This window comes from Doryrhamphus excisus, linkage group LG2, assembly GCF_037039965.1.
Source record: "Doryrhamphus excisus strain RoL-2023G ecotype Guam linkage group LG2, RoL_Dexc_Guam_v1.1, whole genome shotgun sequence".
NCBI lineage: Eukaryota > Metazoa > Chordata > Actinopteri > Syngnathiformes > Syngnathidae > Doryrhamphus > Doryrhamphus excisus.
The window spans coordinates 3,557,011-3,569,955 of NC_136358.1; the positions used below are offsets into that span (position 1 = coordinate 3,557,011).

The window sequence follows — 12,945 nt, forward strand, 5'->3', positions numbered from 1 at the left end:
GTGATAGATGCTAGCTGGTGGTAGTGGTGGTCTTATATTTTTAGAATAGTACCTTTTAAGACATTAATTGGTGGGTGGCCCAAGGGCCATTTTTCATCTAGATCATTTTTTTTACTGGCCATTGGTATCTTCTAAAAATAAAATGAATTTATTAATGAGACATTACACACATTTTCCACAAAGCTCAGATATAGGATGTTTTGTTCATCTAGTTTAGTTTAAGTTGATCTACATTTGATTGATTTGAGCATTTTTAATATACAAAATGCATAACATTTCATGTGGCCTTCAGAGGAAAAAGTTTGCCCTCCCACACTACGGAGTTCTTGACATGCTGCTACTCAAGATTGTATCACGATGATATAGTTACTCCAGACTCCATTCACTGTGCAATATCTGATCAACCTCCACGTGCGATATCAAGGCTCTAAATACAATATATTAAGTTCTATGTGAAGTACTTCTATAATGCGTCATATTAACTCACTAGCAAGATCTCATAGTGTATATAGACTGGTCATATATTTCATCTTGTTTCATATTATCTGCATACTGTAGTTGTGCATAACTCTGGTTAAAACTTGATTTGTTAATACTTTGGTTGTTTATGTTGTTTATTTTTTTATATTGTGTATTTTTGTACTGCTTATCTGATTCTGTACTTCTGTGCAATGCAAATTTCCCAACTGAGGGACGAATAAAAGCATATCTTATCTTATCACAATAATCTAGGTGTCTATTTGACATGTAAATCAAACTATTTGTCAACTATGACTTTATTAACACTTGTAACACGTGAAAGAACATTCAGTCCAACATTAGCTCCCACAGGTTTCTTTCGGAGGTTGAAAACTCTTAACCCTTTCCTGCCTTAAGAAGGTAAAATACATACCGACAAGGGAGTAAAACTCCACAAAATGCTTCCAAGAAGAACAAATCTTGAACAAAGTTGACTCTCCAATGGATGTCTCCCCTTCTGTCTTCAGTTGTTCTTGACTGCTCGGCCGTTGTTGCAGATGGGGGAGTAAATCTGGAAGAAGTTTCTGGGTCTATCAGCATCCACGCACGGCGAGAAGCGGTGGTTCCTTTTGGGAGTCTGCTGGGCTGCTACCTCTGGATGACACATAGAAATGTGGCGGTAAGTACACCAATAAAGACAATCAATCCAAATGTACTACCTGTGCCCAAAAGGAACCGAAACATCACCTTAAAAGTGAGTTACGTACGAAACTGTGATTATGGCGGACTGTTACAACCTCAGTAATTGTAATAATGAGGTACTCTCAGATGATTCTACTAGGAAGCGTTCCAATACACATTTCAGTAGATTTGTGTCTCACCAGTGTTGACATTGTGGTATGTCAGCTGACAAGGGGACTGGCCACCCCCCACCACCATGGTGCGCATCCTCAGCTGTTCATATAGGCCCTGAAGCTTCTGGTACTGCCTGCTCTTCTCCATCAGCCGCTCAGACATGTCGCCGTTCTTCCTCTTGAAGTCCTCCAACATCTATACACATGCACACACCAAATGCATCCTTTTGCAATTCATTCAATGTTTACTGCACTGCAGTTACTTTCTTCAAGGAGGCAATTTCCCCTTTCATTGACGACAACTCTAGCTGTCTGGTCTGGTTCTGCTGTGTCAGAACCTTTTCCATCTGCTGCAGTTGCTTCTCAGTGCGTAAAGCACTGTATTCCTGATACATGCGCTCCTGGTGGACCTGCAAACAAAGCACAGAGGGAAAAGTCATCTTAGAAAGGAGGGGACCCACAAAGGGGATAAAACTCAACCTGGTAGTTCCAGAAGGCCAGAGCACGGGACGTAATGTCCATAACTATGTCCGGGCGCAGACCACATAGCACCATGGCTTTGTAATGCTCAGAGGGTGACAATTCTGTCCTCAAAATGTCCATTTTGCCAGACAGAGTCGACGAGCAGGCCGGGCAGCTGGTCGGGGAGCGGTTGAATTCGAGGGAGCCGTGCTGATCGCAGAAAACGTGCGAGCAGGCCGTGACCCAGGCGAAGGTGGTTAGTTTGACGCGGCACTTGGCAAAGTTGCACAGGAGGGTGTCGTCGCAAAAAGACATGCTGGTGACTGTGAAAAGATGTAGACAACACAATGAGCAGGATTTAATTAGCACTTTAATTAGGACATCAATAACACTGGTGCATTGTTACGGTGCATTGTTACAAATTTGAATATTGTGGATTTATTTCAGAAATTTAAAACATAAATGAAATACATACATTCCACACAGAGTGAAATATTTCTCTAACTAATAATGATTGATGATTTTGTTTATTACTGCTAACACTAAGGACACTCAAAAGCTTATAGTCAACCAACATAGTGAGGTTTCTTTCTTTTGTGGATTTAATTCAGCCAGTAGAAAAAAACAGTGATTGAAAAACAATAAGCACCAAACTATAAATAACAAATAAAGCCAAATGCAGCATCAAAACGTTTTGTTTAAGACAGCAAATAATCAACAGAGAGCAAATGTCAGCTTTAGCCGGCTAGCGAGCAGCTAGCAAAACCTCGTCCAGGTTTCCGTGCTTTGCTACCGTCTAAGCTTTACTTTTTTCATACAAACTTTAACTGAAAACGTTTAGTGATATTTATCCCATTTGTAGTCGTAATGTAACTTTATCCTTTTTAAAAAAAGAACAGCTTACCTTTAAATAACCTTTACAATGGCAGCGACAGCAATAAACGCCACTTCAATGCTGGAATCTGATTGGCTAAGACAATAAATGAAGAAAAGCTACACAAGTTCCTTTTCTTAGTTATGTTTTTAACTTAATTAATTTAAAAGTTGAATTCCCTATCAATTTATAGAAAGAGTGGCAGCTTAAATTATTCAATTTCAAAGTGGAGTTTGACACTCCCTCCTCTCTTGTTGGTGGTCCAGGAGTGTAGTTGGTGGATCGATTCAAACAGCGATAGCAGACGGTATCGGTATAGGATCGATACTTGCGTGATGAGATTGATATTTTTCAATTCTTTTCTAGTATCTTTTTGTTGTGTTGTTCATATTGTTATATTGTTGATTTTGCCTGTTTATATATATATATATATATATAAACATATATATATATATATATATAAACATATATATATATATATGTTGATATATTGTTCAGGGACTAAGTCACTGCTGCTCTTCCATAGAGATGAAAAGCAGGTTTTTTACAGAGAGCAATAAGTCAAATACAAGATATTGGTCATATCACCTCGTACTTTGGTACGAGGTGCATTATTAAAAAAAAACAACCTTAAACTGTATTATGGAAAGCAGGAAGTGAACAAATGTAACAGTTACTGATTGTAAAAGTACCAAATGGAGGGGTAGAATTTAATTAGCTTTGCTTCTTCCTACTCCTTTTGGACATGTGGAACTGGGAACTGATTATGGGATGCACTCAATTGTAATCTGATGCATGTTCAAATGAAATTAAACCATTACCATTACCAATATGGCGGACTGGTTGTCACCTGTAGCACACAACTTTCCCTATTGAGTGAAGAATCCTGAGAATTGAACCCTCGATCTCATGTCTGCGCGGGAAACATTCTATCCACTACTGGCTCTTGCCATTTTCCTTTCTTTTGACTTTCCACAGACTGTAATTAGTGTGAAAGGTGAAACTTTGTGAAAAAAGAGGAGTTGAAATTATTCAATTTCCAGGTGGACAGTGAAGTCTGAGACACCCCCCACCCGCGCCTATTATTAGTGGTACAGGAGTGTAGGAAGGGGGGGCTAAAAGAGTGGCTTTGTGTAGTGCACTAGTGCATCCATGGGGGTGGCGGGGCGGGGGGCTGCTCAGTGAACTGTGTCCAGCACGCCATTGTCACAGATAGCCATCTATTCGGTGCCTTTTAAATAGAGCTGCAGTGACGGGGGCTTGTGTGTGTGGGGGGTGGGGGGGGGGGGGGGTGCCAAGCAAACACATGTATGTGATCACACTGCTGTGCTCTAATTGGTCCTATAGAAATATTTTCCAAGAATACTGCGTCTGCCATCTTTGTTGTTTATTTTCATCGTTACTACTTAGCAAAAAAAAAAATACACCTGCTGACCCCCCCCATCAAAAAAAACTACCATGCAATAGAGACACCTGTTGTTATCCTGTAACGCTCAAACATGTACACGTCTTACTTTAGAATGTTTTATTAAAAGTAGGAGGAAGGCACATAAAGCTGGAGTGGGGGGGGGTGAGGGGGGGTAGGGAGTTACACGCTATTGAAATGCAAATATGGAAGAACAAGGAGGGGTTGTGTGTGTGTGTGTATGTGTGCATGGGAGAGGGAGGGAGGGGCTCATTTTGGACAAGTTTTTTTTTTTTTTTGGGGGGGGGGGGTGTTGAGAGGAGACTTTGAGCCACTCTGCAGCCTCTTCTGACACAGTGAAGACCTGCAGGAGTCTTCTCTCTCTCTCTTTCTCTCTCTCTCTCTCTCTCTTTCTACAACTTTTGGAATTTTTAATTTGCTTTTCTTGGATGCGTTTGAGGAACAAAACAACAACAACAACAACAAAAAGAACAAAATAGAGTCGACCGATGCACCCCCTCGCTCATTGTGAATCATGTCACGCCGGAAGCAGAAGAGACCCCAGCATCTCATTAATGCCGATCCAGGGGGCCCGGGGGTGCTAACTCACGGTGAGAAAACACCTTTATCATTATTATTATTATTATTAGTAGTAGTAGTAGTAGTAGCTTTAAAAGTGGTATGAGGACCCCTCACTCATGCAGGCCCCTGCAGGCTGGGGGCCCCATTAAGTGAAAAGAGAAGATTTGGCTTGATAATGAAGAAGCAAACAAGAAGCAACAGGCTACTAAGATACTTGACAATAAGGTGCATGTGTTGGTGAGGTGGGGGGGGGGGGTAGGGAAGGGAACTGTCTTTGCCAAAAAAAAAATTCTTTACCAAAGCTTAATCTTGCACCCTTCAGTGCTTTTCTTTTTCAGACCAACCCCCCTTCCCCAACTTGTTCCTGTAAAGTCCTACACAGATAAATAGGGGGTGGGTTCTGGGGGGAGTGTCCATGCTAAATTTTGTTGAGATGGAAGCTCCAGGTTAGTTCATCAATAAGTGAGAAGGAATTCCACGGAGGTCTCGTCTTTCATTCCATCACTATACCTCTCCAGGAGGGAATAGCTAGTTTGTCTCTCCATTGTTTACCCCCCCCCCCCCTCACAGCCACCCAACCCCCGCTTACTTCTCTCTTTTTGCTCTTTCTCACTCTGCGCTCAAGATCCTGAAAGTATTTGACCCCTGAGCGGCAGAGGTCAGATTAGCTAACCAATCGGAACGAGTGGACAGTGCCCAGGACCCTCGGGTTGGCCTGACCCTTCACCTCCACTGTGACGTAGAGGGCGGGGGAGGGCGAATGGGGAGATGAAAGACGTTACTACACCAGGGGAGGGGGGCAGGTTAAGAGGGGTTATGGGTTGTCCTGGTAATGCCCATTGTTGCTCTAAAAGGGGTTGCCATGGCAGCAAGGTGGTGTGTACGTGTGTTTGAGGAGTTTAACTGTAGAGAGTACAGATTGAGACATAGAGGAGATCTTGCCTCCAACACGCCAAAAACATTCATTCAATTCATCCAATCACAGGGCTATTAGACAAACAACCATTCACACTCACATTCATACCTATGGACAATTTGGAGTTTTTGGAATGTTGGAGGAAACCGGAGTACCCGGAGAAAACCCACGCATGCACGGGGAAAACATGCAAACTCCACACAGAGGTGGCCTAGGGTGGAATTGAACCCTGGTCTCGACCGCCGTGCCACCCGCCAAAAACATGTCAGATGAAAAAGATCAGCAGTCATTGTTGTTTTTTTTTGTTTGTGTCCACCCTCAGATGAGCATGTGGCCATGAAGTCACCATCCACCTCACTTGGCTCAGAAGTCACTTCCTCTGGGTCTTCCTCGCCTTCCCCGACCTCGCTCCAAGACTGCCAGCCGCCCCTGGCCCCCCGCCCGTCCCCCGGTGGGCTCCACGCGCCCTCCTTGCCCAACGAGAGCTCACCCCCTCCGCACTGGCCCAACCACATCGCCCCCTTTGCCACCTCCCTCCCAAACACTCACTCCTCCCTCTCCCCGGACTTTCCTCACCCCTCCTTGTCCTCTCAGACTCACTCGCCTCCCCCTCTGGGAAAGACCTCCGGCCCACAAACACTGTCACACCAAGGGAATTCTCACTCCACCATGACCTCTCCTACAATGGGCAGCTCGGCCACTACCACTACCTCGTCCTCGTCCTTTCAGTGTGTGCCCACACAGTGTGACAGTGACAGCTCGGGTCAGCACCAGGCCTCCAACTCATTGGGTGACCAGTTGCCGGTTCCCCCTACCCTGGCTGTGCTCCTGGAGGAGCTTCGGGTTCTACAACAGCGCCAGATACACCAGATGCAGATTACTGAAGAAATCTGCAGGCATGTTCTAAGGCTTGGAGGTGCGGTGTTTGGCCAGGATGCTAACACACAAGTTAGCGGCGCTGAGAGCAACCAGAAGCCCAGTGGAGGAGCTTCGTCCCCACCGGCACAGTCATCTACTGTCACACCTGTCACCACAGCACCATCGCTTTTAACCGGCATTCCATCAACACTCTTTCCGCAGTTGCCGCTTTCCAAGCAAGGCACTCTACAGGTAAACGGCAGCAGAACGCCATTGTCCTCCACCTCCTCGGTGTCATCCATCTCCTCCACCATGCCAAGCTCGTCTGTGGCCTCCCTTCACCCCCTGTCTTTGTCCCTGGGGCTACCACCACGCTACCTCCACGAGAAGTCCTCCAACAGCTCCTTATTTGCTCACACAAACGGCATTAGCTTCCCCACGCCTCTCGTTCCCACCACCAGCCATTCGCAGGACCTCCCTCCTCCTTCTGCCTCTCTGGGCTCCACGTCAGGACGCCCGCAGCATGTGTGCCGTTTCTGCGGGAAGGTCCTGAGCAGCGACTCGTCACTGCAGATCCATCTGAGGTCGCACACAGGCGAGCGACCCTACCAGTGTCCCGTGTGCCTGAGCCGCTTCACCACAAGAGGAAACCTCAAAGCTCACTTCCTCCGACATCGGGAGCAGAATCCAGAGCTTTCGCTCTCCCTGTTGCCTCCAGCACTGTCAGAGCAGACGCAGAGCGCCTCGACCTCCGGAACAATCCACAGAAGGAGGAAGAGGCGAGCCGATGACGATGAGTCCTTTAACGGGGTCAAGGGAAGCATTCCCGGGGTGACAGAGAACATGGCTCTGGGTTTCCTGTCTGGTGCGTCGACTCATCCCTCTGCTTCCTCTCTCCCTTTGCCACCTACAGTAGATATGGCGTTGCTGTCCACTGCCCATTCCCTGTTGCAGCTGAACCGGGCTTCAGTTGCTGCCAGCGCACCAAGCCCCGTGCTGCCGTCTTCCTCTTCCTCCGTGGGAAGTCAGTATAAGGGAGCAAAGCAGCAGCGTTTTGACGAGAACACTCCTCCTCACTCTGCGCTCCACACAGCCACCTCATATTCCCAGCTGGCTCAGCTTCCCAAAATTCTCTTCCCTGGAGGAACATCCCCGCACCACCTGGCCCTCCTGCGGCCGTCAAGCCACCCGTCCAGCTCCCACCTCACTTCACCGCATCAGCTTCCCTTCCATTTTTCTCCTTTCCCAAAACCGTCCACCACTTCTCCGTCCTCCTCTCCTGCCACATCCACTCAGACGTCAGACACCTCCAAGCTGCAGCGGCTGGTCCAGAAACTTGAGAAGCAGCCACAAGGAGCGGCGTTGTCTTCTTCATCTGCCCCATCTTCCTCTACCTCTTCACTCACCCTTGCGGAGGCCAACGGAGATACGAACGGTCATGACCTCAGCACCGCCTCCAGTGCTTATCGCAGGGAAATGTTAGCTGCTCTTGGCCTTAGTCCAAACACTGGAGGTCTAGCAAGTGGCCAAGGGGTTTCAGGAGCTAACTCCACCACCACCGCCGCCACCTCATCTCTTCCCGCTGCTCAGGCAGCCAATCAGTGTGGAGTGTGCCTGCGTGTACTCAGCTGCCCCCGAGCTCTGCGTTTGCACCAGGCTACCCATCTGGGAGAGCGACCCTTCCCTTGTAAGCTCTGTGGTCGCTCCTTCTCCACCAAGGGCAGCCTCAGGGCCCACCTGGCCACTCATCGGGCAAGGCCGCCCAATTCCCGGGCGCTGAACTCCTGCCCCCTGTGTCCACGCAAGTTCACCAATGCCTTAGTTCTTCAGCACCACATCCGTCTGCACCTTGGAGGGCAAATCCCCCCTGATGAAGACATGCCAGCAGAAGACAATGCAGAAACAGAGAATGCCATATTTGATGATGCGGAGAATGACTCCCCATCTAAAGTTGAACAACTCCTGCCCCTGGCTCTTACAAAACCACCTCCTTCTAAGATATCTTCTGATGTGAAAATAGAGGAATCTGAGGGTTCCACACCCAGCGTTAGCCCGCCTCCGACTCAAAGTACACACTCTGTGGAAGCCGAGGAGTCTCTGGATATTAGAGACAACAACCTAGATGGCGGTAGCTCCTTGAACAACTCCACATTCCTGCAAGAGGAGGCCCCCCAAGCTGACCTCGGCAGCCCCCTCAAAGCAGCCTTGACTAGCTCCCATTCAGCCGCAGTGAATGGTATAGACACCCCTCTCTCCTTGTGTGTTTCTAAGCCTGAGGCGCAAACGAACACGCACGATGCCGACAGTCCAGTGCCAGCGCTAAATCCCTCACCTGCACCCACCAGTCCTTCCAGCCCGGGGCCTACTTGTGCTGCGCAGGAGGTTGACGGAAGCGTCCTGAAGGGACCGGGAGCGCAAGATGTCGTCCGAAGTCAAGGAGAAGGTGAAAAGAACACATCCACAGAAGACCCAGAGAAGGAGACCTCAGACAGTGCGGAGCTTCCTGTCGCGGCACCTGGACCACATTCCCAACACCCTCGCTTGGATAAACCCTACAGCTGTTCCCAATGCGGGAAGGCGTATGCCAGCCGTAGTGGACTTAAGGTAAGACACTGCTAGGTTCTTCAACATGATGGACAAATCGGAATCAAATAAATCACTTCTCCACTTGTCTCATTCGCAGGGTCACATGAAAACTCACCCCAGTGCCTACGTCAAGGGTCAAACCAATGAGAGCAACTTTTCCGAGGATCATAGTTCCAAGATCCTGGAAGGGAAGCAAGGCAGCAGCGATGCAGAAGTAGGTGTTAGCTGCGAAGAAGCTGGTGAGCAACAGGACACGAACGCTTAGGGAAGAAGATAGTTTAGTCTTCTGGAAATTGAACAGTTGTTGTTAGATGACTGTTCATAGAGATAGCTTATGTTGTAGGAGTTGTTTGAATGTAGAACTCGACTTCTTATAGTCTTTTTTTTTTGTACTTCAAAGCTCACAGTGAGGCCTTATGTTCTACACCATTCCTTCCAATGTTTGCGGTGATAATTCGGGGTGTAACGGTACATCGTAATAACGTTTTTAGGTCGTACCTCGGTTTTAATGTTACGGTTTGGGTTGGTTCACACTTTGGACAATACCCTTTTGAACTGTCTGAATGATTATTGGGCGGCATGGTGGTTGAGTGGTTAGCGCGCAGACCTCACAGCTAGGAGACCAGGGTTCAATTCCACCCTCGGCCATCTCTTATCTCATTTTTATGTCATTTAATAATTCTGGCACATTAAATAAATTCATTTTTTTAAATAAATGTGTGTGTCTCGAGACTTTGAAAACTTATGTGTGCCTAAAGCCTGGACATATACGTACATATACATTATGCAGAATTAAAGTGAATTAACCATGAATTAATTTATTTTATGAAATATATTAATATGTTAAAAATTATTTTTAAATGATCAAAATTACTGAATTTTTAAGAATAAAAAGTATAGGAAGAGAAGGCTGCATAGCATGCAGTCCTCACAGCTAGGAGACCAGGGTTCAATTCCACCCTCGGCCATCTCTTATCTCATTTTTATGTAATTTAATAATTCTAACACATTAATTAAATTAATTTTTTTAAATAAATGTGTGTGTCTCAAGACTTTGAAAACCTATGTATGCCTAAAGCCTGGACATATACATATACATTATGCAGAATTAAAGTGAATTAACCATGAATTCATTTATTTTATGAAATATATTAATATGTTAAAAAATATTTTTAAATGATCAAAATTACTGAATTTTTAAGAATAAAAAGTATAGGAAGAGAAGGCTGCATAGCATGCAGTCCTCACAGCTAGGAGACCAGGGTTCAATTCCACCCTCAACCATCTCTTATCTCATTTTTATGTCATTTAATAATTCTAGCACATTAATTAAATTAATTTTTTTAAATAAATGTGTGTGTCTCGAGACTTTGAAAACCTATGTGTGCCTAAAGCCTGGACATATACATTATGTAGAATTAAGGTGAATTAATCATTAATTAATTTATTTTATAAAATATATTAATAAGCTAAAAATTATTTTTAAATGATCAAAATTACTGAAAAGTATAGGAAGAGAAGGCTGCATAGCACACAGGTCGTCACAGCAAGAAGACCAGGGTTCAATTCCCACCCTCGGCCATCTCTGTGTGGAGTTTGCATGTTCTCCCCGTGCATGCGTGGGTTTTCGACGGGTATTCCGGTTTCCTCCCACATTCCAAAAACATGCTAGGTTAATTGGTGACTCCAAATTGTCCATAGGTATGAATGTGAGTGTGAATGGTTGTTTGTCTATATGTGTCCTGTGATTGGCTGGCGACCAGTCCAGGGTGTACCCCGCCTTTTTGTCTGCCTCTGTGCCGAATGCCTTGCTTTTTAGTCCCTGGGCCTTCGGTTCTGTAGTAAAAAATCCAATTCCAAATACATGCACCGTTACACCCCTATTGATCACAATGGCTGACCTCCATACCAAAACAGGCCATTTTTTTTTCTAATGGTCCACATTTGTATATATGACTTTTATTCTTCTTTTAAAGTGTTACTTATTTGTTGTATTTGTGCTGCTGCTGACTGCACTGCGCCGGAGGAACATCTCCTGCCATGCTAGCAATGTTGACCACGATGGCGATGAATGTGTAGCCACAAATGACTTGACTTTTGACGACCGTCAAAGGTAACCTGCAGCGGTTGCTCGAAGGAACGAAGAGCACCGTGCATTAGCATCCGCCCAGCCCCCCCCCCCCCCCCCCCCCCCCTCCCAATTTTCTCCTTTCAAAGCACTCGTGCAGAAGTTACCACTGCATTCATGCTTAGTGTAACGTTTTTGCTGTTGTAGCGATGCCGCCAAGTTTGAGCCTTGTTGTAAAAAATTTAATAAAACAATGGAGGATGACATTCTTTGTTTCTTGTATGTTTTTTTTGTTTATTCTGGAATAATAAGGAACAAAAGTTAAGATAAGATACTGTTAAGATGTTGACTATGTGACACCAAAAAGTCATGACATCATAGCATTGCTGCTCAAAGCAACGATGTACGGTGTATTTGCATGATAGATGGGGATTTCTATGATATGCTGTGATACAATAGTGTGCTACCTTTGTGTGTTTGGAACGTCTAATTCATCTTTTTCTTGCCCGCAGTGTCTTTTAACGTGTGTGTGTGTGCGTTAATCAGAGCCTGTATGAGTGTGATTGTGGGTGCAGCTGTAGAGGCCATCACCTCAACCCCCCCCCCCCCCTCTCAGTGTCATACTCTTTCATACACACTCTCTTTCATTTTCGCTTTCATTTCACTCCTTGCTCCCCCCGGCCTTCCCTCCATCCCACCCCATGTAATGAGCTGACACACAGGAAGCTCTAATCCTCAGACAATAAATACCCCCCCCCCCAAGAGTAGAGTGACTGTGAGCGGGATGTGTGTGTGTGTGGGGGGGAGACAGTGACCAACCTGGCCCAGCTGTCCCCAAAATGGCTTCCTTTAATCCCTCCACTTTTCAGCCTATAAGGGGGCTCCAGAAACCATGGCAACTGGTCGCCAAGGGAAAGAATGGACGTGGGACAAAGGCGTTGAAAGTGTGTGTGGGGGGGGGTGTGTGTGAGAAGTTTGTCCACATGTTTATATGCAACTGGGGGTGGGGCGGACATGTCTCAATCTTAAAAATGAAAGGTGGAAGCAGGATAAAGAAAAGAACAGTTTCTGTCACATTGACGCTCGTCAATATATCACAGTACACAATAGATCACTCAGTGCTCCTTTATGACTGCATTTCAAGGTGTTAAAATCTTCATCATGACTCTCTTCTTTGTCAATCACACGCACTGAACCCCCGCCTCAAAGACAAATACACTTTGGGGTGGGTCATACACTGCAAACTGCAGATTTTGGTACTGATCTGATACCAAGTAGCGGTGTCCATTTGCAGCTAGTTTTTATGATGGACATAATAAATAAGTGTAGGAATTGAATAAAAGGCAGCATAAAGGCACAATGTAAAGAGAAAAAGATTAAATGTCTTTATGTTAACACGTTTTTAAGCCTTTTTAGAAAATGTAAGTATCACAATGACCTTGGCATCCTTAGATTTTTCATGTGTGGCTTTTGCTGGAAAAAGTTAGGACATCCCTGAAATACAGGGACCTGTATTGCCGATACCAATACTTTTTCCTCGACATTTACGATCATTGGTGATTACTTTATTTTTCATTAATTAATTAATAATATTTTAATTATTTCATCAACTTAATTGTGAACAATTTCACAATTCTAGTATAACAAAAACAAGGCACTGTCCCAATATTAACCAAATAATACAAATATTCAATTTATTAATTGTTGCCGCACAATAAAGTCTACAATGCGAAAATAACTATTTCCGCTTAGAGTTTGGAAACAATAAGTCAATATATAATATTTGTTGTTATGTTCAAATAAACACAGAAGACAAATGAAAAATATTACCTTGTAGTGCTTGGTTTCCGGTACATAATTTACCCCGGAAATATCGATAGG

The 12,945-nt window shown here is 45.1% G+C and overlaps 2 protein-coding genes across 2 annotated transcripts; one reads left to right on the forward strand and one right to left on the reverse strand.

The window, feature by feature from the left end:
- Window positions 1–760: 760 nt before the first annotated feature.
- Window positions 761–3,020, reverse strand: ccnb1ip1 (cyclin B1 interacting protein 1). Its single transcript, XM_058066215.2, has 5 exons — window positions 2,680–3,020; window positions 1,794–2,098; window positions 1,577–1,723; window positions 1,341–1,509; window positions 761–1,113 (listed from the first exon to the last, which is right to left on the reverse strand). Exons 2-5 carry the CDS (start codon window positions 2,088–2,090, stop codon window positions 983–985), a joined length of 744 nt encoding a protein of 247 aa, XP_057922198.2. The 5' UTR covers window positions 2,091–2,098; window positions 2,680–3,020; the 3' UTR covers window positions 761–982.
- A 1,354-nt stretch (window positions 3,021–4,374) lies between these two features.
- LOC131126489 (uncharacterized) lies at window positions 4,375–9,994 on the forward strand. The gene is made up of 3 exons (XM_058069095.2): window positions 4,375–4,665; window positions 5,875–9,014; window positions 9,094–9,994. Exons 1-3 carry the CDS (start codon window positions 4,590–4,592, stop codon window positions 9,259–9,261), a joined length of 3,384 nt encoding a protein of 1,127 aa, XP_057925078.2. The 5' UTR covers window positions 4,375–4,589; the 3' UTR covers window positions 9,262–9,994.
- The last annotated feature ends 2,951 nt before the right edge of the window (window positions 9,995–12,945 follow it).